The 18,977-nt window shown below is 41.3% G+C and overlaps 1 protein-coding gene across 1 annotated transcript in view; it reads left to right on the forward strand.

Annotated features, from left to right (window-relative positions):
* Positions 1-18,977, forward strand: part of SLC66A2 (solute carrier family 66 member 2) — a 73,630-nt gene that overhangs the window by 47,427 nt on the left and 7,226 nt on the right. Inside the window, 1 exon segment of the mRNA XM_018081619.3 lies at positions 4,954-5,170. Coding sequence (XP_017937108.3) covers positions 4,954-5,170 — 217 coding nt within the window.

An 18,977-nucleotide genomic window follows, 5' to 3' on the forward strand; every position in this document is an offset into this window, starting at 1 on the left:
GGACCCCTGTGTCATCCTCAAGTGAAAGTTGATACTGTGAGAACTCTTCTTTGTGTTGCTTGGCATTTATCCCACACCAGAATCTTGAATTTACTACTCGCATTTTGCCCCAACTAGTCCTAACCATGATTATTTACAATGCTGTCTCTGCCTGCTTTACATTTTTCATTTCATTTCACGCGCAATGTGCCTCCCAGAGGAGGTCTTTTAATCTCATCCCTCTTCACCCTCAAGCTGTGTAGAGTTTTCTCCAGTGAGTGCACAAAGAACCTACTGAGCTGCTACTTCCCCCAGCATCAGTAGGATTTTCCAACATAAATCTCTCATCTATCAATGGATTAACATACTTAAAATGCAGCTCACTGAGTGGATTAAAGAGCTCAGGCATGGGTAATAAGATACAGTACCTTTCACAGCAGTAATGCCAATTCCGATCCACGCAGGATGGTAGTGACTGGGAGTTACTGCTTGGACTGCGTCGGCTGAGTATGGTCACAAACTCACATCATGGATTTCTCTGTGGGCAGGATGGGGAGCTCGTGAATGCAGTGAGCTATGCAAGCAGTGCCTTCCTGTTTCAGGGAGTAGAAAGATGTGCATCCAGATTTAACTTGGACAGTTTTTAAGATGTTTGCTAGAAAAGAAATGTGGTACAGTGGGACTTCTTGTTTTGTCTTTTTAAAGAAAAGGGATGATGTGGGGGGGGGGCAAAAATCCCAATATCATATTTATTATTCATAATTTTCTTCAGATATGAATAATGTTTTTAGTAGTATTTATAACTTCATTCAGTTCTGGAGCCCTGATTGGTGTCCTCTGATTATCTTCTTGGGACAGAACTAGTCTGCACACACATGGATTTTGTTCTGTTCTTAAAACTAACTCCTTCTCTTTTTTTTAGCATTTAAAAGCCTTTTTTGTATGTACCTGTCACAGTACTCAGCACAACCAACATTTTTTTTCTTTGAAAGTATATTGCTCCCATTACTCCCATAATGTGTTTGGACCCCCTTGAGAAGGGAGCAACTTGGAAAAATGAGTCATAGTTTATTTCCAGACCTTGAAGTGATGGGTATGTGATTATTTTCCCTTTGAATTTTTGAAACCATTTGTCAAAGAAAATAAGTTTTAGCCTCGATTAAAAAAGAAGCAATCATGTGGCAAAACACTTGAAAGGTCAGGTTTTTTGGTGATGTGTAGTGTCCTAAAATAGACTTCTGCATCTGGAATATACATCTGTTAAGTAGAGCAATTAGTGATTATATATTGGGTTGTTTTTAAAATAACTCAGATGTTTTTCTGCAAGGCTGTTACCAAGGTTATTGGTTGTGATGGTTCTTACTTCTATTTGTCTTCCCTTCTTCCCTGAAAACATAACCAAGGAAAATTTATAGCAGAAATTAGAACTTACTCAATAAACTAGTGCAATGCAACAGAGACTGTCTAGCATCATGACAGTTTTGAGCAAAAGAGAATCTCAGTCTCTTTCCTGTGCTAGTAATTAGCTCTCCTGCTTCAGCTGAAGTCCTGTTTCACACAATAGTTTTCTCATCTGTTCAAGTGTTTGCATGGATCCATGGATTTTGTAGCTGTCCTCATGGTAGCTATGTGAATGTTGACTTTTTTTGTTTCATGAGCTTCCTAAACTTCTACTCCCCACATGTAGTTTTAGTTCTTTGATTTTGAACTTGGGGAAATAAGGATTTGGTGTCTAGGGATGGGTATTTTAAAAAGGAGCCTTGACCATGTAGAGAATGCAGGAGGAAAACCACAGTGTATGCAGGGCAGACCTGACAGCTGGTAGGAAGGTTTAGTGAGTGAGGGACCAAGGGTCCTGCATGCCCATGGCAGCACGGCAACCAGATCCAAACTAATTCTGTTGAACCCAGGATTCAAGGTGTAGTGACTGCATAGCCATCTCGAGAGTCAATGTGGTCTCTTCTAGGGCTGGAACTGTCTGAAAGGATGTGCCCTCAGCACAGTAAGGACATTGACCTGATGGAGCAAGTGCAGAAGATGGTTAGAGGGATGGAGCACATACGCTATGAGGAAAGGCTGAGAGAATTGGGATTGTTCAGCCTGGAAAAGAGGAGGCTTTGGGGTGACCTAATTGTGGCCTTCCAGTACCTGAAGGGAGCCTACAGGAAATATGGAGAGGGACTTCTTACAAGGGCATGTAGTGATAGGACAGATGGGGAGTGGATTCAAATTGAAAGAGAATAGGTTTAGATTGGATATTAGGAAAAAATCTTTACTGTGAGGGTGGTGAAGCACTGGAACAGGTTGCCCAGAGAAGTTGTGGATGCTCCATCCCTAGAAGTGTTCAAGGCCGGGTTGAGTGGGCCTCTGAGTAAACTGGTCTAGTGGAAGGTGTTGCTGCCCATAGCAGGGGGTTGGAACTAGAAGATCTTTAAGGACCCTTCCAACCCAAGCCGTTCTGTGATTCTGTGATTCTATGCATTCTTGTCTATGGCTGCCACTGTTTGCTGGTTTTAAGATGTTGGTCTGAGATAGGACCTATTGAACATTGTGTCAATGTTGAATGACTTGCTGGAAAGTAAAAGCAAGTTTTCCACTCAGCATGTTTGACACTCAGCATGTTTGAATGCGAGAGCTCTGAAGTAAAATGAAACATGTCTTCTTGAGGATTGAAAACCAGTGCTTTAGCTGTCTGTGAAGAAACTAAAGACTGTGAGCACATCTCAAAAGGTCTGAAGAAATAATCTGGTAAAAGCAGTTATGTCTTAAAAGACATCAGTAGCTCTCCTTTTCTACACTGGAGGTTGCTTTTTTAAATGGCCTGAGACCTCCCCAACTTTTCTTTCTCTTAATCCTGTTTTCTTCTGCTGTTCACTGTTCTGGCCCCATTGTATGCCCAAAGGCCTCTGTCCCCGACAGCATCTCTTGCAAATGTAATGGTTGCATAGTGTCAGATTTGGTGTGTAGTGTCAGGCCATTTGCTTGCTATTGCTGGTGAAACCGGCAAAAGTAGTGTAAATTTACTCTGTTACACCCCTTGCTACTTTATGTTGTGCAGGTGTAGCTTAGGCACAGTGAAAGCAATGGGAGTTTTGAATGTTTCTTATTCCTTCTGCTTTGTCAGAGGTTCTCCTTGACTTTCCTTGTCTCCAGAAAGTGCAGTAGAGATAAATTGAATAATGATTTTCCTGCCTTTATGGTTGTGGTTCCTTTTTCTGTTTCATTCTATTTTGTTCTTCCTTCATCTCCAAAAAGGAAAACCTTCACAAAGCTCCAGAAACGCATGATGCTCATGTGCCATGTGTCTTGCGTCCCTGAATTATTGAGGCCGAGGAGCCACTACCATAAAATACTGGAAGTCAACATTTATATTTACAGTGGGTTTGCCACGTTTTTTTTCATTCAGTCTGGGTGGTGGCTGACAATTCTACAGGTTGGGTATGGCTCCTGGCCAGTTTTGCCTTCCTCTTTGTGTGGCAAAGTAAAATGATTCAGCTGGGTGCAGTCAGTAGGTGTCCTCAGGAATGAGTTTGCTAGGTATTAAAAAGAGTTAATAAGGAGTGTCTGAGGGCTAGACTGATAATTATATGAAGGTGTGAAAAGATGCAGAGAACGAAACTATTATTTGGCGTGTATATGTATCCTTAGGCAGCTAAGTGCCTGTATTCCCATTTGCACTGAATTTGCTGTTAGTCCGTGGAGGTCAGTGTCTTCATTGCCTGAATTAGAAACAGGACTTTTTTTTGTAGCTTTCTCACTACTTCTGAGGTGGCAGCGACAAAAATCTTCTAGTCATGTGTGTAGCACATATTTGGGCTGGTTGTAATAACCCTGTTAGGACGGTGGTTCGTCATCTTGGTAGTTAACAGTAGGTTGAAGTAGGTATTTTTAACTTAAAGTGCTTTTAAGAAAGGAAGGCAGGAACAGCACCTACAGTTATTGTTGCATTCTTATTATTAAAAATGATGTTATTATTTTGTGATACACTCAATGGTTATGGGGTTTTATATTTTATTAGTCATCAGTAAGATAGCTGCATATCTTCCAGTGGTATGCTGTTAATGTGCCAAGCAAATGCCATGGTTGGTTCATTTTTTCTCTCCTGCTCTCAAGAGAGGAAGTTGTGTGGTGCAGCATTTTGTTCTGATGAATGTAGAAATGAGTGTGCACCCTGCAGTCGTTGGTAATGGCAAAGGTGAGAGCAAAGCACATTTTGCCTTTGGAGTGGAAACTGGTGATGTCTGTGGGAGGCCTTGTTCCAGAGGGGAATCTTACCTCAGTCTTGTACCTGTCTCAGTAAAACTGTACCAGCTGCACATGGCAGCTTGCCCTTCACCACAGGCAGCTGCATAGCTGCACAGCACCAGGGAACAGAACTGTGAACTTCTCAGGTCACTTCTAAGTGACCTTCTAAGGAGCTTGGATTGAGGCAGTTTGAGGGTAGAGATAATGACCTAAGAGAGAGAACACTTATATTGCTGTGCTTGGGGCCTGTTCTAGGTATTGTGAAGTTTCTTGTGAAACATTTCTTATGCCAGAGTCCAGTATCCAATTGTGGATGCCCCATCCCTTAATATCCAGATCTGGATCTTAGTATCCAGAGTCCTTCATATTTTATACATGAAGGTATTTTCAAAATGCTTCCTTTTAAAAAGTTATTTTTATAAATATTTTGTTGGTTTGCAAGACTTCGTTTTATTGTTTCCTTATTGAACACTCCCCAAAAAATGTTTTTGAAATCAAGACTCTTTATTTTTCTTGTTGTTTTTGTGTTTGATTTTTTTTTTGGTGAGAGTGTTTGGATGGTTGGTTTGGTTTTATTTTTTTAATTATTTCCCTCATTTTCTACCATGCTCTATGGCCAAAGACTGACTGTGGCTCCCTCATGCTTCCCTGTTCTTAATTCCACCTGATTAACTTTGAGTTGGTTGAGAAAACATGTTTGATTCTTCTTCCATTCCTATTCTGTTGCAGATTTTGACTTGAACTATTTTTGGCATTGGAGCAAGTTTACAGACTATCTGCAGTGTGTCCTCACCTTCACTGGTGTGACTGGTTACATCACTTACCTCTGGCTGGACTCATCTCTCTTTGTGGAGACGCTGGGCTTCCTTGCAGTGTTCACCGAGGCCATGCTGGGTGTTCCCCAGCTCTACCGCAACTACCAGAACAGATCTACAGAAGGAATGAGGTATGGTGTTTGTCTTACATAGCAAGTAAGTGTGTGTGTGTGTGTGTGTTCGTGTAGGTTATCTGTGTAGTGTTGGAATACTTCTCCAGGAAGGCCAATGTCATGTCTCTTATTTTTACTTGAAAATATGGCAACTGTCAGAGTAGACACTGTCACTAGGAGCTGGTGCAGCACTGCTGAAGGCAGTGGGAGCTCCCTTACAGCTCTGAGGTCTGACCCATTATCCAAGTCCAGCTGGACAGTTCCAAGGTGAAACAGGTTTTAGTGAAATAAACATGTGAAACTACCACTGTTGCCATTAGCAACACATTGCAGTTCAAGCCGTGCTACACTGGCAATTAGAAATGGACTAAAGAGATCATGCATATCAAAAGTAATACAGAGGATGAAAATATTTTGAGCCTGCAGCAAATAACTGTCAGTGTAACTCATATATTAGCTCGTCACTTTTTGTCACATATCTACTCATCACTTTTTCATAATCCCTTATTACATTTGTAGCAAATAACATGAGTATTTATTTTTGTGTCAGAGCCTGAAACTGACATTTAAGAAAGCTCTAATAAGACGTTTACAGTCATTACTAGGAAACCCTTTATAAAAAAGTGTGGGACAGAAAACTTTAATCTTATGCCCACTCTTGGAGTGTTAAATTAGATTATCTTTTCATACTGTTTACTGGATAACTCAGTGATAACACTAAGATTTCCAAATTGCAAAGGCAACTTGTAAAGTTTTTTGAGGGAGAAAACCTTCACTGTGGTACGTATATAAGTGCACTGTGTAGAAAAAGTACAACAGCAAGTTCACACCCAAACCAAAGCAATTTTGTCCTCTGTTCACATCGTTCCCTTTACTTGTTTAGCTTGAGCATGCTTGTACTAGCTGTTTGAAGTTTTTTTCTAGCTTGAAATGTTGTTGAGGGAATGGTCAGAAATTTACTTTGATGCTTAAAGCATTTTCTGAGTGGGAGTCCCTTTGGTACAGAATGAGTCAGGATTTACTTCCAAAATATTGGGGTATATTTCATAAACACACTGCCTTGGAAAATTCTGTTCCTGTGATATCCAGAAGGCACCTTACCTACTAGACCGTCTTTATGCTCTGGTTTGACTTTTCCTTTTCTATTTTTCATCAGTGAATCATAATGCCATATTATGATAACCACTGCCAGGTAGTGGTTTGCTTTTCCTTAACTGCTTTCTGGGGACCTGAGTTTCAGTTTTCCAATTTCCTGTATATGCTACTTAGCAAAAGGAGAAAAAAAGCCCTTGTTCTTCAGAACAACAGTTTCTTTGTAAAGCATTAAGCATAGAATTGCAGAATTCTCATCTAAAACTGTTTGGCAGGAGTGCTGTGTTTAGTCAAGATAAAATAGCATAAAAGCTTGTGTTCCCTTGCTGTTGAACGGAACCAGGTCAAGGATAGCCACCCTCCTTATCGGTTGTGCCCAGAGGTTTTCCAGAGTGCATTCCCCTCTCCGATTCTACTCCTGACACAGTACTTCCTGTGGCATTGGACATCGATGAGCCTGGGGACTTATGGGACAATACACAGGTCTATGCTGATGTACTGCAGTTGGAGTATGTTCATGCAAATGCAGATGCAAATGTTAGTGCTATTCCTTTTTTTCAGACAAAATTGCAGTTTTATATATGTTGCAGGTACCACATACATTTTCTAGTCCCGTGCAAATGTTAATTGACTAGATTGTCTTTAAGCATTACTGGGCTATTCCTGCTGTGAGAGTGAGTGATTTCTGCTGGTGTATTGCCTTCTGTTGAAGGAGCTGTTGGAAAAACTTCCTCTGAACTTCTCTTCCTGTGTCTGCTTCTCTGTCTAAAAGCACATCAGAGAAGACACCCCAGTCACGGAAGCACTGAGGGAGCATGTAACAGTCCAGCCAGGCTACTCTTAGGACTAAGTTTGTGAACTTGCATGGCTGTTTACCAGATGGAGACTAGCTGATGGCCACTGCTCTGTGCAGTTATTTACTGCTCAGTGCCCAAATAAGATGTATGTGGATGGTTACACTGTCAGAAGCAATCACACCGGGGATCCTCTGCCCATCAGCTGGGCCAAAATGGCTGGCTGCCAGCCATGCTCTTAGCAAACCTCAGTGGCAACGTAAAAGAGATGAGTTTCAAGTGTCTGTGTGACTTTAAACGTAATGGGGAGAGCAATGAGAATTAAGCTGCTGTATTTAATGACCTTTTGGACAAACATCACATCCTGGTTGGAGGTGGTAACTTCTTAAACCACAGTAATTCTGTCACTTGTGGTGCACGAGTGGGGTCTGCGTCCCTGATAAAGATCACAGCCTTTATTACTGCCAGAGAAGGGGTTGTTTGAAGGTCCTCATGGCTTGGCTTAGAAAAGCAGTAACGTGCATCTGTCTCTGAGCTGGGACAGAATGGGACAAAGCAGCTGATATGTTAAGTCTATTTAGCAAATAATTCCTTTAATAAATGTAAACTTACAGAAATGGAGAATAAGGTTACAATAGGTGGCCACATCTGATCAGAGCTCCTCATATCTTATTTTTATGTATGTCTTCATTTCTCCCTTCTCTCATTTTCCCTCTTTTTGTACCAATATGGGTACTAGGTCCTGTAGCATCCTACCCTGTTCTGAGAGAGTGGAGGCCAAAGGAGAAGTTGGAAAGAGATGGAAACAATAAAATCAGAAAGGGGATGCACGCTGAGTAACAGCTTTTGTAGAGGGAAGATCGTGTAGTATGTACTGGTGGGCTGATGATTGATAGGCGGAAATTTTCCTATGATTAAGTAAACAACTAAGCTAGTCAAAGGAACAGAAATTTTCATTATGTTCTCTTTGACAATTCACCTGATTACCTTTGGAATTAGTACTTTATGGAAACTTAGAGCTCTGTTCAAGTGTTTAAGTACTTTTTAAAAGTTGCAACCGAAATAGTATAGTCATAGTTCTATAAATTATGGTATTAACCTTGACGGAAGGGCTTTTGTAATGAATTGTGTTAGTACCTATCAAAGAAATAATCACTTAATCTTCATTTCTGTTCAAGAACTAAACTAGTTCTGTCAAGTCACCTAGTAAAAGAGTAATTTAATGACTTTAATTATTGGGGTAGATTAGAATTATGATTATGTTGGAAAAAAGACAAAAGCAGCTTCAAAGTTTAAGAGCTTTAGAATATAGGAGGCATCCTGTTATATGAGAAAAAAAGGCATTATGAGGTTAAAAAATTGCTCATTACTTGTAAATTTTCTTTATATTATGTAGTAAAATATTTCAAAATTTGACACATCCCCTCTCCCATCTTTCAGGAGTCACAGATGCTGACTTTGCTACAGCTGGAGTCTGATGCTCCTCGTATTACTAACTGCTTTTGCTTTGTGACAAAAAACTTACAAGAATTTATTCTGTCATTTTAGCTTTGTGTCCTCACTCCTTCTAAGATACTTGAGTCCCAGTCACTTTCTCTTTCTAATAAACTGCAGTCATGAGAAAAGGTAGTGTTTAACATGAGGCAGTGGAGAGGGTAAGAAGGTTGGCTCTGAATCTGGCAGCAGCATTGCTGCACACAGCGGTCAGTGCACACCTGCTGGTCAGTGCATTGGGAAAGTCACATCCTTGTGAGGACAACAGCTTTTGTGGAGCTCCTGTATTGGGGGGTGTGTGCTTTTTATGCAGGGGTGGCAGAGCCTCTGAGGGAGACTTGGGCTCATGCAGACCATGTTATGATGTTGTCCTAGTTAGGACAGCTGAGATCAGTTCATCATGGTGGGTGTAACCCAAAACTGTATTCTATAGCCTTCCATGTCATTTCCCAGAAACTAGACTATTGTTGTCAATAGGCTATTCGCACCCTCTGCCCATAGAGCATGGTGGGTGTAACCCAAAACTGTATTCTATAGCCTTCCATGTCATTTCCCAGAAACTAGACTATTGTTGTCAATAGACTATTCGCACCCTCTACCCATAGAGCCTGACTCCTCAGGCTATAAACTAGGTGTTAAGAGGCCTGTGAGATAGAAGGATGTTTCTGTCCTCACACCCTTTGTGAACTCCCCGCCCTGAGGGGAGTACCAAGCATTCCTGCCTGAACTGGAGGATATATAATCTTGGAGTTTTGGAACATTTTTTCAACCCACTCGTGGGATCCAGAGGACGGCTGCATCTCATCGCTCTCAACCAGACTTAGACCACCACTGGACTGCGATCACCAGTTCTGGCCAGACTGCAGCAGCTCTCCCACCAGCAGGTTCTTCCCCTCTCCCTTTTACTTTGGACTCAAACAGGGCCCAAGGAACACCACTTTGTTCAGGCCCCAGGGTACTGGGTTACACATTTGGGTTTTTGTGGGTTGAGACCAATTGTTTGTTTGTATTATTGTACTTACTGTATTATATTAATAAATTGTTATTCTGACTTATAATCTCTCCTTTGAGTTGGGTTCATTCCCCCTGCTGGTTAACTTTTAAACCAGCACAGATGTACTCATCATAATCCCAACAGGCCTCCTTACACCAAAGGAGGAGGATGGAAGTTGTTGTTCTGTAAGTCTGTGACCAAGCTGTAGGTGTGTGGTCCTACACAAAGATGAGTTAACCCTGGGACTGCACAAGGGTCCATTTGCTCCAGGACAGTTTGTTATATTGCATTCCTGTCTGCTGCCCTACCCTGCTCCAGAAAAAAATAACTTCATTGAAAGTTTTTTGCAAAAGCTTGTCAGAGTCACCTGGCAGTAACCTTTTGGACTGCTAGCTGCTGCTCCAACCCAATAGAGCAGTGGTTTCTTTTCAGTCACTGCCTGGAGTTCAGAGCTGCTGCAAGGCAGAATCTTCTCAGGTCTAAGAAAGAGGTCTGGCAGTAGGCCTGAGCTGGGCTGCATATCTTGAAGTTTCAGAAGTCACAGTCCATTGGATGCGCTCATCAATTGTTAGTTTGGAAATGTAGGTTCAATAAAGTGAGGTCCTTTTACAGCAGTTGTTGAGGTCCTGATGTCTGCTGTTGTCTCTTCTCTGACTGCACTCTGGGCACGAGATGGGCACTTGCTGTGCTTGACTCAGGGCTACATGTGCAGCTGCAGGGTCATAAGGATGCAGCTAGGGAAGGGCTGTGTCATTCCTCTGCGAGCTGTTTTCCATGTCTCTCTTCTAGCTCATGGACAGTTTTCAGTCTGCTTGAAAGGAACCTCCTTTCTGCACAACTTTCACTGTCATGTTTGTTTGATGTTGGGTCAGAGGCTCAAAATTTCACTACCTGGAGACAGCACAATCAGTGACTCTGCTTGTGTGTTGATAGGAACCTGTCTTGAGAAATCCAGCCTGAAAAGGCTGAATGAGGATAATCAGTATTTAATTCAATCAGGTTATTGTGCTATGAAATAAAGAAAATATTAATTTACTTCCTCCTGTGGCAGTACTGGGTCAGTCACACTGATTATTCTGTTTTAAAAAGCACAAATCACTAAAGGAGAAACAATCAGCATTTTTTGTCTCAGAAGCTGCTGGAGTCCAGAGTTGCGAATTTTAAGAATGCTTTTTCCATTCAGAAATGTTTTACAAAGTGCACTGCCACTGTGAGCTAGTTCTGAGAAAGTGTTTATCTGAAATGTGTCCAGTGAAATGAGTGTGGCCTAAAGAAGTTTGAAAGAAATAAATTATATTAAATGTATTCTATTATACATCTGTATTTAATATAGTATTTCCTCTTTCCCTCTATAGATAATATTAAAAATACTAGAAGACAGTATTTCTTAGGGAGACAAAATTTTGTTGTGGGGGTCTTTTATTTAAGTACTGCTCTGCAGCTTTTTCCTTTATGACACATGCAGCTCTTTATATCATTTTTTAGAGAAACTTTTGACTTCTGAGAACAGTGTTTGTTCCAGAGAAAAATCCTGGCTTTATTCAAACGCTGCGAAGATTAATGAAAGCTGCTAGATTTTTCTGCCTCTGTTGAATTAGCCAGGTGCTGTGGTGAACAGATGTAAAAGGCTTTAGTCAGGACTGGCTAACCAATGTCTGGCCACCTCCTCTAGTGAGATTTGAGGTTTAAGGAGATTGGGCAAGTGCTCTAAAAATGCCACTGCTGTGGTTTCTTGGGATTTTTTAGCCTCAGGGAATTTTTTATTTGTGAATAAGTAAAACAGCTCCAGTGAGTTACTTCTTTGGAGTAATGCTATTTAAAAGAAAACAAACCCCTCAGCTAGAGAGAAGTAGCTAGAGTTGTGGATGTTTCTGCTCAGGCACCAACTATGCATTAGCTTCTTAAGAATAAATTTAGTTCCATTGAAAAGAGATGTTAAGAGACAATCCACATCTGTTGCGGCAACTTTGTTACCTATATGTGCTGCTTTGGGGAGGTTCAGTAAAGGACTGAGAGAAAATAACTGGAAAAGGACTTTAAAAATGCTAAAAAGAAGGAAAGTTAAAAGAGGATGATGCAGATAATGGCAGTATTGAATGGTATGAGTTTTTTCCTCAGAAATTGCATGGATCAGACCAAAAGAAATAGGAGTAGGGATAATGGATGCCTGTGAGAGATTTCTTTTTCTGAGTATGCCACATACACAAAACAGACACAGTAGAGTGGTGATCTGAGTTAGTGGTACATTGTGTCCAGTCTGGACATCAAGGAAGATGCTGAATAGAGAGAGTCTGTTTCTCTCAGACTTTGGAGTTGTAGCCTCCAGGTGCTGATTAAACAGTGTCTACTGTTAAAATAGCAGCTGTTTTATATATTAAACACACAAAACAGAGAAGGTGGAAGAAGGGGATTGGACTTGAGGGCCATTTTAGTTAAAAACAAACAAACAAACAAAATCCTGCCAAAATAGCTTTGTGGATTCAGATCATCTGACCCAATAAGAAGCAGATTTTCACTGCAGAAAGCATTGTGTAGACAATCATAAGGGACTAATTTATAAAAGCGAAAGTAGTTCTCAAGGGACTAATTAGGAACTAAAAGGTAAATCTGGGACCCTGGCAAATAGAAAAATCAAGGTCTTAAGCGTGAGCCAGAATGTAATGGGTAAATGTAAAGTTATTAGCACTACTTAAAAGGGGTTTGTACTTAACATTGTATGGCCCATTACTTCCTTTCACTGCTTTTCCTATTGAACTAAGTTAATGAAAACTGTCTGTCACTGTGCTTGCAAATTGCCTGTTTTAAACTGTACTTATCATTTACATTCCTGTCTGCTGTGATTGTCTTTTTTTGTCTTCCTAAATACTCTTTCTTTCTACTCAGATCCTCAGTTTTATCTGTGGGTCTACAAAAATTGTTGTCATTGCTTCTGAGGCTCCAGGTAGCATTCATACAATTTTTCGGGGAAGTTATACTTATTTCATTGTTTTGCTTTGATGATATTTCCTTTTTCCACTACTGTGGCACTAATTAGCTGCTTGATATTGTCCTTTATTGTAGCCTTTATATAAGATATTCTGAGGTTTCTCATTTCTGGACTTTGCATATACATGCAAGTTTGTAAGAGTTTGGGGAGTAGTTAGTAAACAATTTTCATGACTGGATGGACCAGGTTTTTGTACAACTGTAAGGCTTAACTGCTAACAGCTTCTCTTCTCTCTTAACCTTTTCATTAGTGGTTCTAATAGACACCAGGAAGATCAGATTCCATTCCCGAATCTGCCTGTTTCAAAGTTAAGAGACTGAAGAAAGTAGTCTGTAGTCCTCAGAAGATTTCTAGTTTCTTCTCCCTTGGAGGTGTTACTACATCAGGAAAGTAAACAAACTTGGTGTCAGTGCACTCAGGATGAGCACAGTCTGTTAGTATGTGAACAGATAGACTGAAACAATCTTGTTCTGATCCCAGGAAGCAAATGGATTCTCTCCTCTTTTTCAGACCCTCTTTTCACTTACAGCAGACTGTGACTGATGCCCCAGGTTCAAGGACCTGCGCTTTCTGCTTGACTTTCTGCTGATATGTGGCCTCTGGGTTGCTCTGCTGGGGTCAGCACTTCATTCACCTCTCTGCTCACCTGCTGTGTCTCCCCAGAGCTGTTCTCTCAAGACCTGGAACAGCACAGCATGAAGCTCCAAAAACAGTTCTTTGTGCCCTGTGCACTCAACACATCTGAGAATTTCAGGAACTGAAGGAAGAGGCAGGTGGAAAAATCCAGGAGGGAGACCTTCCTTCCCTCACTCTCACAGCACTTCTGACAGTGTGAGCAGCAGTATCCACTTCCCTTAAGCATCCCTAAGATTGTAGCACAGTGTGGACTGCTAAAGCTCTTGCACATATTTGAACCTCTTTCTCATTTCTCTTCCCTTGGCACCTCATCTCATCAGTTCAAAAAATAAATTCAAAGCCAATGACTTCAAACTAAAAGCATTCATCTTTTACAAATAGTTCAAGGGTTCTGTACAGTAATGGGAATAAAGCTCTGCCAGCATGTTTAATGAGTGCTCTCTTCAGCTGGTGCTTTTCTCTGTGCCCTAAAAATCTGAATTAGAAGAGAAAATTTGTTGTACTTTTGTTGCAAAGCCATTCCATTAAGATTGGGCACTCCGTTTTTTGCTGGCAATTAAGTGTCATGCCAGGTATTTTGGATGGTCAAGGCACAAAAGGTCGGAGTTGAGCTTGTCTTGAAGGCACCTGAGAGATGAAAGTTTTCTAAAAATGTCTTTTTCCTCTGTTACCTAACAAATTTGGGAACAAAAGTGCCTCAATTCTTGAAATTCCAGTACCTGCTTTGTTTTGCCAAAATTCATGACAACCAGTTGTGTAAGTGGGATAAGGTACCTGCTTATGTGGTTGCAGAGTTGTCTCCCTCAGTGCAGTAGGACTGAGTGGGATTAGAAATTTGGAATGGAAGTAAACTGAGGTTTGAGTTTGAAGAAATGTAGGTTGAGATGCAAGGATGCAAATATCCATAATGGTAATACTGACTGTGATGAAGATCTGAAAATGAGCAGAGTCGTGAGTAATTTAAGTAATTAATAGATGAAACAGAACAGCAGGAGAAAGAGATTGAAGGACCTTAGGCCAGAAAGTGACTTTGCAGTTTGGTCCAGAAAGACTAGTAGGAAGAATCGGATAGAAAATGGGAGTGTTGGGCAGACATGGGGGGGTCAGCTACAGAGATTTTCTGTTTCAGGTGTGACCTGTAATGGTGCATTTGGTCCCCTGCTCCTCAGACATAGAGGAACAAGGAAAAAGAAGAATAGGAAGTGCAGAGACTGACATACTGAGTATCTGCCCAGAAACTGAGACAGGGGAGGAAGTGCTTGTAGCATTCTTGAGTGGGATGTAGAAAGAAATAAAACTTGATGTCAGAAAAAGCTGTTTCAACAAGGCTCAAAGGCAGGGGTTTAATTTGTTCTGGGGAGGATGGCTGGGAATGATATATGTTCACATCACATAAGGGAATGGAATTATATGCCAAGCCAGATGTCCTGGCATTGTCAGGCAAGCTTTCAGGATAGTTGCAGAAGCCTTGTCCCTTCAGATACCAAGTCTTGTATTAGAGAATTTCCTAGAACAGGTTTCATAGTGTGCAAAGGGGCAGATTGCAAGAGTTTGGCAATGAAGATAAGCTAGGGGATGTCTGTCCTTGTCAAACTGCAAAGACCCTGCTTGGGTTGAAATTTTAAGATTTGTTTCATGCCACTGTGTGTGGGACGTGATTGTGATGCTTTTATTTCCTCCCTACAGCGTTTGGTTCTGTCTACAGCATGGCTTTAAAGCACTTTAAAGTTCTGCAACCACTGTGGGTCAAGTGGTAATACTGCTTGTGGGAAGTGGCTCAGAAAGGGTTGGTTTATGGTGGCACCTGCTGATAAAGCACAGCCTTCCAGCTGGGCCTTGCTTTGAGAAACAGTACACAGGTGTGTACTGTGTCACTGTCACCATTAACTTAACTCTGTACCTCTGTGTGCACATGTGTATGTGGAAGGAAAAGGGAAAACCTGGAATTTCATATGAAGAATTAATTAGCTGCTAACATTCGTTTAGGACTTGCAAGGGGTTATTTCATAGAATCGGTGAGGGTGGAAAAGACCTCTAAGATCACCAAGTCTAACTGTTAACCTGACACTGCCAGGTCCACCATTATTTCCTTATAATGCTAAGGTGTTTTGGAGAAGAATACAAGCTTTGTTTCTTGCAAAAATCTTAACCTTATTTCCAGGCAGTAAACTGACTGGGAGGCAGGACTTTGTTCCTGAGTGATCGCTCTTATTTTACACACTAGTGTGTTTGGGGTTTTCATTTCTCCAGTGTTTTCTTAGAATGTAAGGAGCATTTTACTAACTGAAGGATGTGATTTTTCATGAAAAGTGATGACTGCAATATCATTAAGTTTTGTCCTTGGGGGTACTGTCTTTGAAGACAACTGAACACTAGTCATCTAGAACAAGGTAAATGCTAGAGCTGGGGCTGCTATCTTGTGTGTGTTGACCAAAGTGATAATTGCAGTTATTGAATTGGAATACTGGAAGTATGCTCAGGCTGTGTACTGGTTACCATATGAAGGGAAAATGCACTCAAATTACCTCACGTTAAGTTGGATGAAGAGCCTGATGATTTCTTTGTTGTTTAGGGCAGAAAGGAAGATTTAAAAGAGTTGATTTGAGCCTTGGCATACACAGCTGTGCTGAAGCAAAGCTCTATTCTATCACGTCTTTTTATTACCTTTCAAATCGAATGTGTCCCAAGTTATTTAGAACAAGAGAAGGAAATACACTGAATAGTGTTACATGGGGGCATTATGTTGCCATCTCTTGGCATTGGCCCTGCAGGACATAGCAGTGATGTCCCTCCTGGCAGCAGGCAGGCTGCAACAGCTGGGATGTGGAGGGCCAATTCACCCAGCAGGGAAGCAAGCCATGGTAAGGAGTGCTGCTTCCTGGGATTTGCTTCCAGCCAGCTGCATGGCAACAAGGGCATGGGGATGGTCCTTTTACCACCCACTTTTCAGTGCATGGGCTGTGCCAAGTGGCTGGAGAGAAGATGGGCAGCATGAGAGCATCTAGAGCAGCATGAGCCAACAGCTGTGCCTACAGCTCCACTGATGGTAGTGCCTTGAGTGGGAAGTGAGAGACAGGGAAAGGGGGACAGATCCTCAAGAACAACTTCATGAGTGAGATTGAAGGGTGATGTAGTGTAGGTGTGGTCTGCACATTTTCATTAAATTGACACTACCAAGTGCATTGGCAGCTGACTGTATTACTGCGAGCAGTGCAGGGCATGATTTGCTGCCCTGGCACTTGAGGAAAGCCCCTCCCTGCCATGGCAGCAGGTCTCTCAGCTTCCCAGTCCACCAACAGCAGAAGCAGATCCTGACTGATCCATGATTGTACCATATGTCTGAGCAGACCTGAGCTTAACAGTCTGGCCAGCATCCATGTCTCCTGGTAGGAAGGGCACTGGTGTGATTTGTGGTTCAAGTCTTTCCTCTGATCTGCAAAAGAGATTTATTTTCACACCTGCTTCATGGAGCTTGGGGCGTTCAAGAACTTTGGGTGTTTTAAGCTGCTGCCCTTCTTTCAACAGCATAAGTTGTAGAGTACTAGAAATACTTTGTAGCTGTTAAGGTGTACCAGTTTTTGGACCCATACAAACTAAACTTTAGGTATAGGTGCTTGAAATAGCCAGAGGCCATACCAGTGATCCTGGACTATCCACCAGCCCCTGTGTGGCATGTCTTATAGTTTCCCCTTGACTATCCTTTCACAGACATGTTCTCACAAATACTGGGGTTTGGATGGGTATGCTACATGGGGTCAAAATGTGTGACACGCTGCCACTCTTGGGAGTTTAGAAGACAGATATTCATGAGGAGAAATAATTGGCAAATACCCGCATACCCTATTTTTCCATGATACTTTGTTGTTTAACTACATCTTTTTGGGTTTGTTTGCCTCATGATGTTGCAGAGTGAAATCCTCTGTTTCGTCTTTCCTCGGTGATGTGTACAGTCCCTGAAAATGACAGAAACTTTCAGATAGTTTGCTCTTGGATTGCAACCCACTGTGGTATCCATTCTTCATGGATAACAACTGTTTTAGCTTGGTTACAGAGGTGCAGAATAAATGCTGGATCTCTCTTCCTGCATGCTCTTCTTAACTCCTGCTAGTATCATGGGGCTGGACAAATGTCTTTCTCTTGAGGTGGTTGGTGCTGCTCCAGCCTCAGAGGAATTGTTGAGAAGTGAGGTAAGGCACCCACACTGAGTAGAGCACGTAGGACTTGTGAACAGTTTCATGCTTGGATTCCCAGCTGGCTGTGCAGTATTTAAAACAAGATCTATGCTTGTGCATACAGAAAGACTTGCCTTTGGGTTTCCAGATTTTTAAGCTTCAGACAATTTGGATATCTGATCCCAATGTTTTCTTATTCATCTTTTTTTTCTTTTTTTAATAATTTTTGGCAGATTAAAACAATTTGGTTAGCATCAGGAGAACTCCTTTTTTTGTTAAGCCATATGGCATTTTGTTAGGAACAAATGCTCTATTTATTAATTTTTGTTTGGTTTGTGCAGTGTTATAAATAACATGGCATTCGTGTTTTGTGTTTTCTGGTCTGTGTTTCACTGCTGTAGGCAGGCTAGCCTCTGATTGAAGTGCAGTGTTACGAATTCTTGTTTTCTTTTCTAAGCAGACTATTTTGGAGCTGCAAACGGGAGCTGAAAGTTTTCCAAAGTCAGGATGTTATAACCAAATCTGCTTTTTCTTCCAGACATTCCCCTGCAAATGGCTTGTGGGAGGTAACGACTTAAAAGATTGCAGGAGAGATACCTTCTGTACCCTCTTCCCCTCTTCCCAAACCCAAATGCAGTATTCAAAATACTCATTGACAGGCTGTTTCAATGTGGACTTTATTCCTGATGGAATTACTATCTTTTGAGCTCTTAAGTGATTTTATTCTGCTTTTATATCCCCAATCATTTAAAGAACTGTCGTTATTTTTAACATATATGAAAGTCAAGTGCTAATATATGAAGAAATGTCTCTGAAACTGTGTCAATCTAATCAGATTTTTTGATTCAGAAAACCTGTGTTATGGTCTATTACTTGGCCATGATGAGGGGAAGTTGTGGTGAATTTCCACTGATTCTTGAACAAAAAGAGACCAGGCTAATTCTCCTCTTTTTAGGTCCTTTCTCTGTTTAGTTCCTGTTGCCTGGCATAAAAAAAAAAAGAAGAAAAAAGAAGCAACTTTCAAAGTAGATAACAGTCAATAAGTTTTACTAGTTTTTCTGTTGTTAAAAATAGCTTAGGAGTTTTGAGTTCATTGACTATCTGAGCACAATTAGCCCGACGTTTGTGACTGTAGCAGGATGTAATTACATCAGGGCACCACATACCTCCTGTTGCTATTTGTGCTGAAATGTCTGGTCCAACCACTACAGGATTTCTCAACGGAAGTCACCGTCTAATGTCTGATTCTCTCTGTGTCTTCTAGCTTGCAGGGTATTTTTGGGTTTGTGTGTTACGCTGCAAACATGCAGAGTCATAACACTGATGTGAGAAAATCTACAGTGCAAACAGGAAGCGAATACTGCCGTGTCTTTCTTCTTGTGTAGGTTTTGTGCTGAGTACCAGCCCATGTTCTTCAGACTGCTGCTCTGCAGCCCTTCCAGTGTGCTACTGTTTGTAAGCTATTCTGATGGATGGTTGCAACTAGTCTTAAAACAGACTGGTTTACCTGGGAGGAGGAAGAGGGGCTTCACATATCATACTTTTTTTACAAGATCCTCCTTTTTGGTCAGTTTTGTTCTTTCAGGTGAAGGAAGAAGAAAGGCATAATGACCAAGAAGTGGCTAATGTTGTGTGCAAAGACTCTGACAGAAAATCA

Source organism: Manacus vitellinus, unplaced genomic scaffold (assembly GCF_001715985.3).
Source record: "Manacus vitellinus isolate BGI_N305 unplaced genomic scaffold, ASM171598v3 scaffold_55_pilon, whole genome shotgun sequence".
Classification (NCBI taxonomy): Eukaryota; Metazoa; Chordata; class Aves; order Passeriformes; family Pipridae; genus Manacus; species Manacus vitellinus.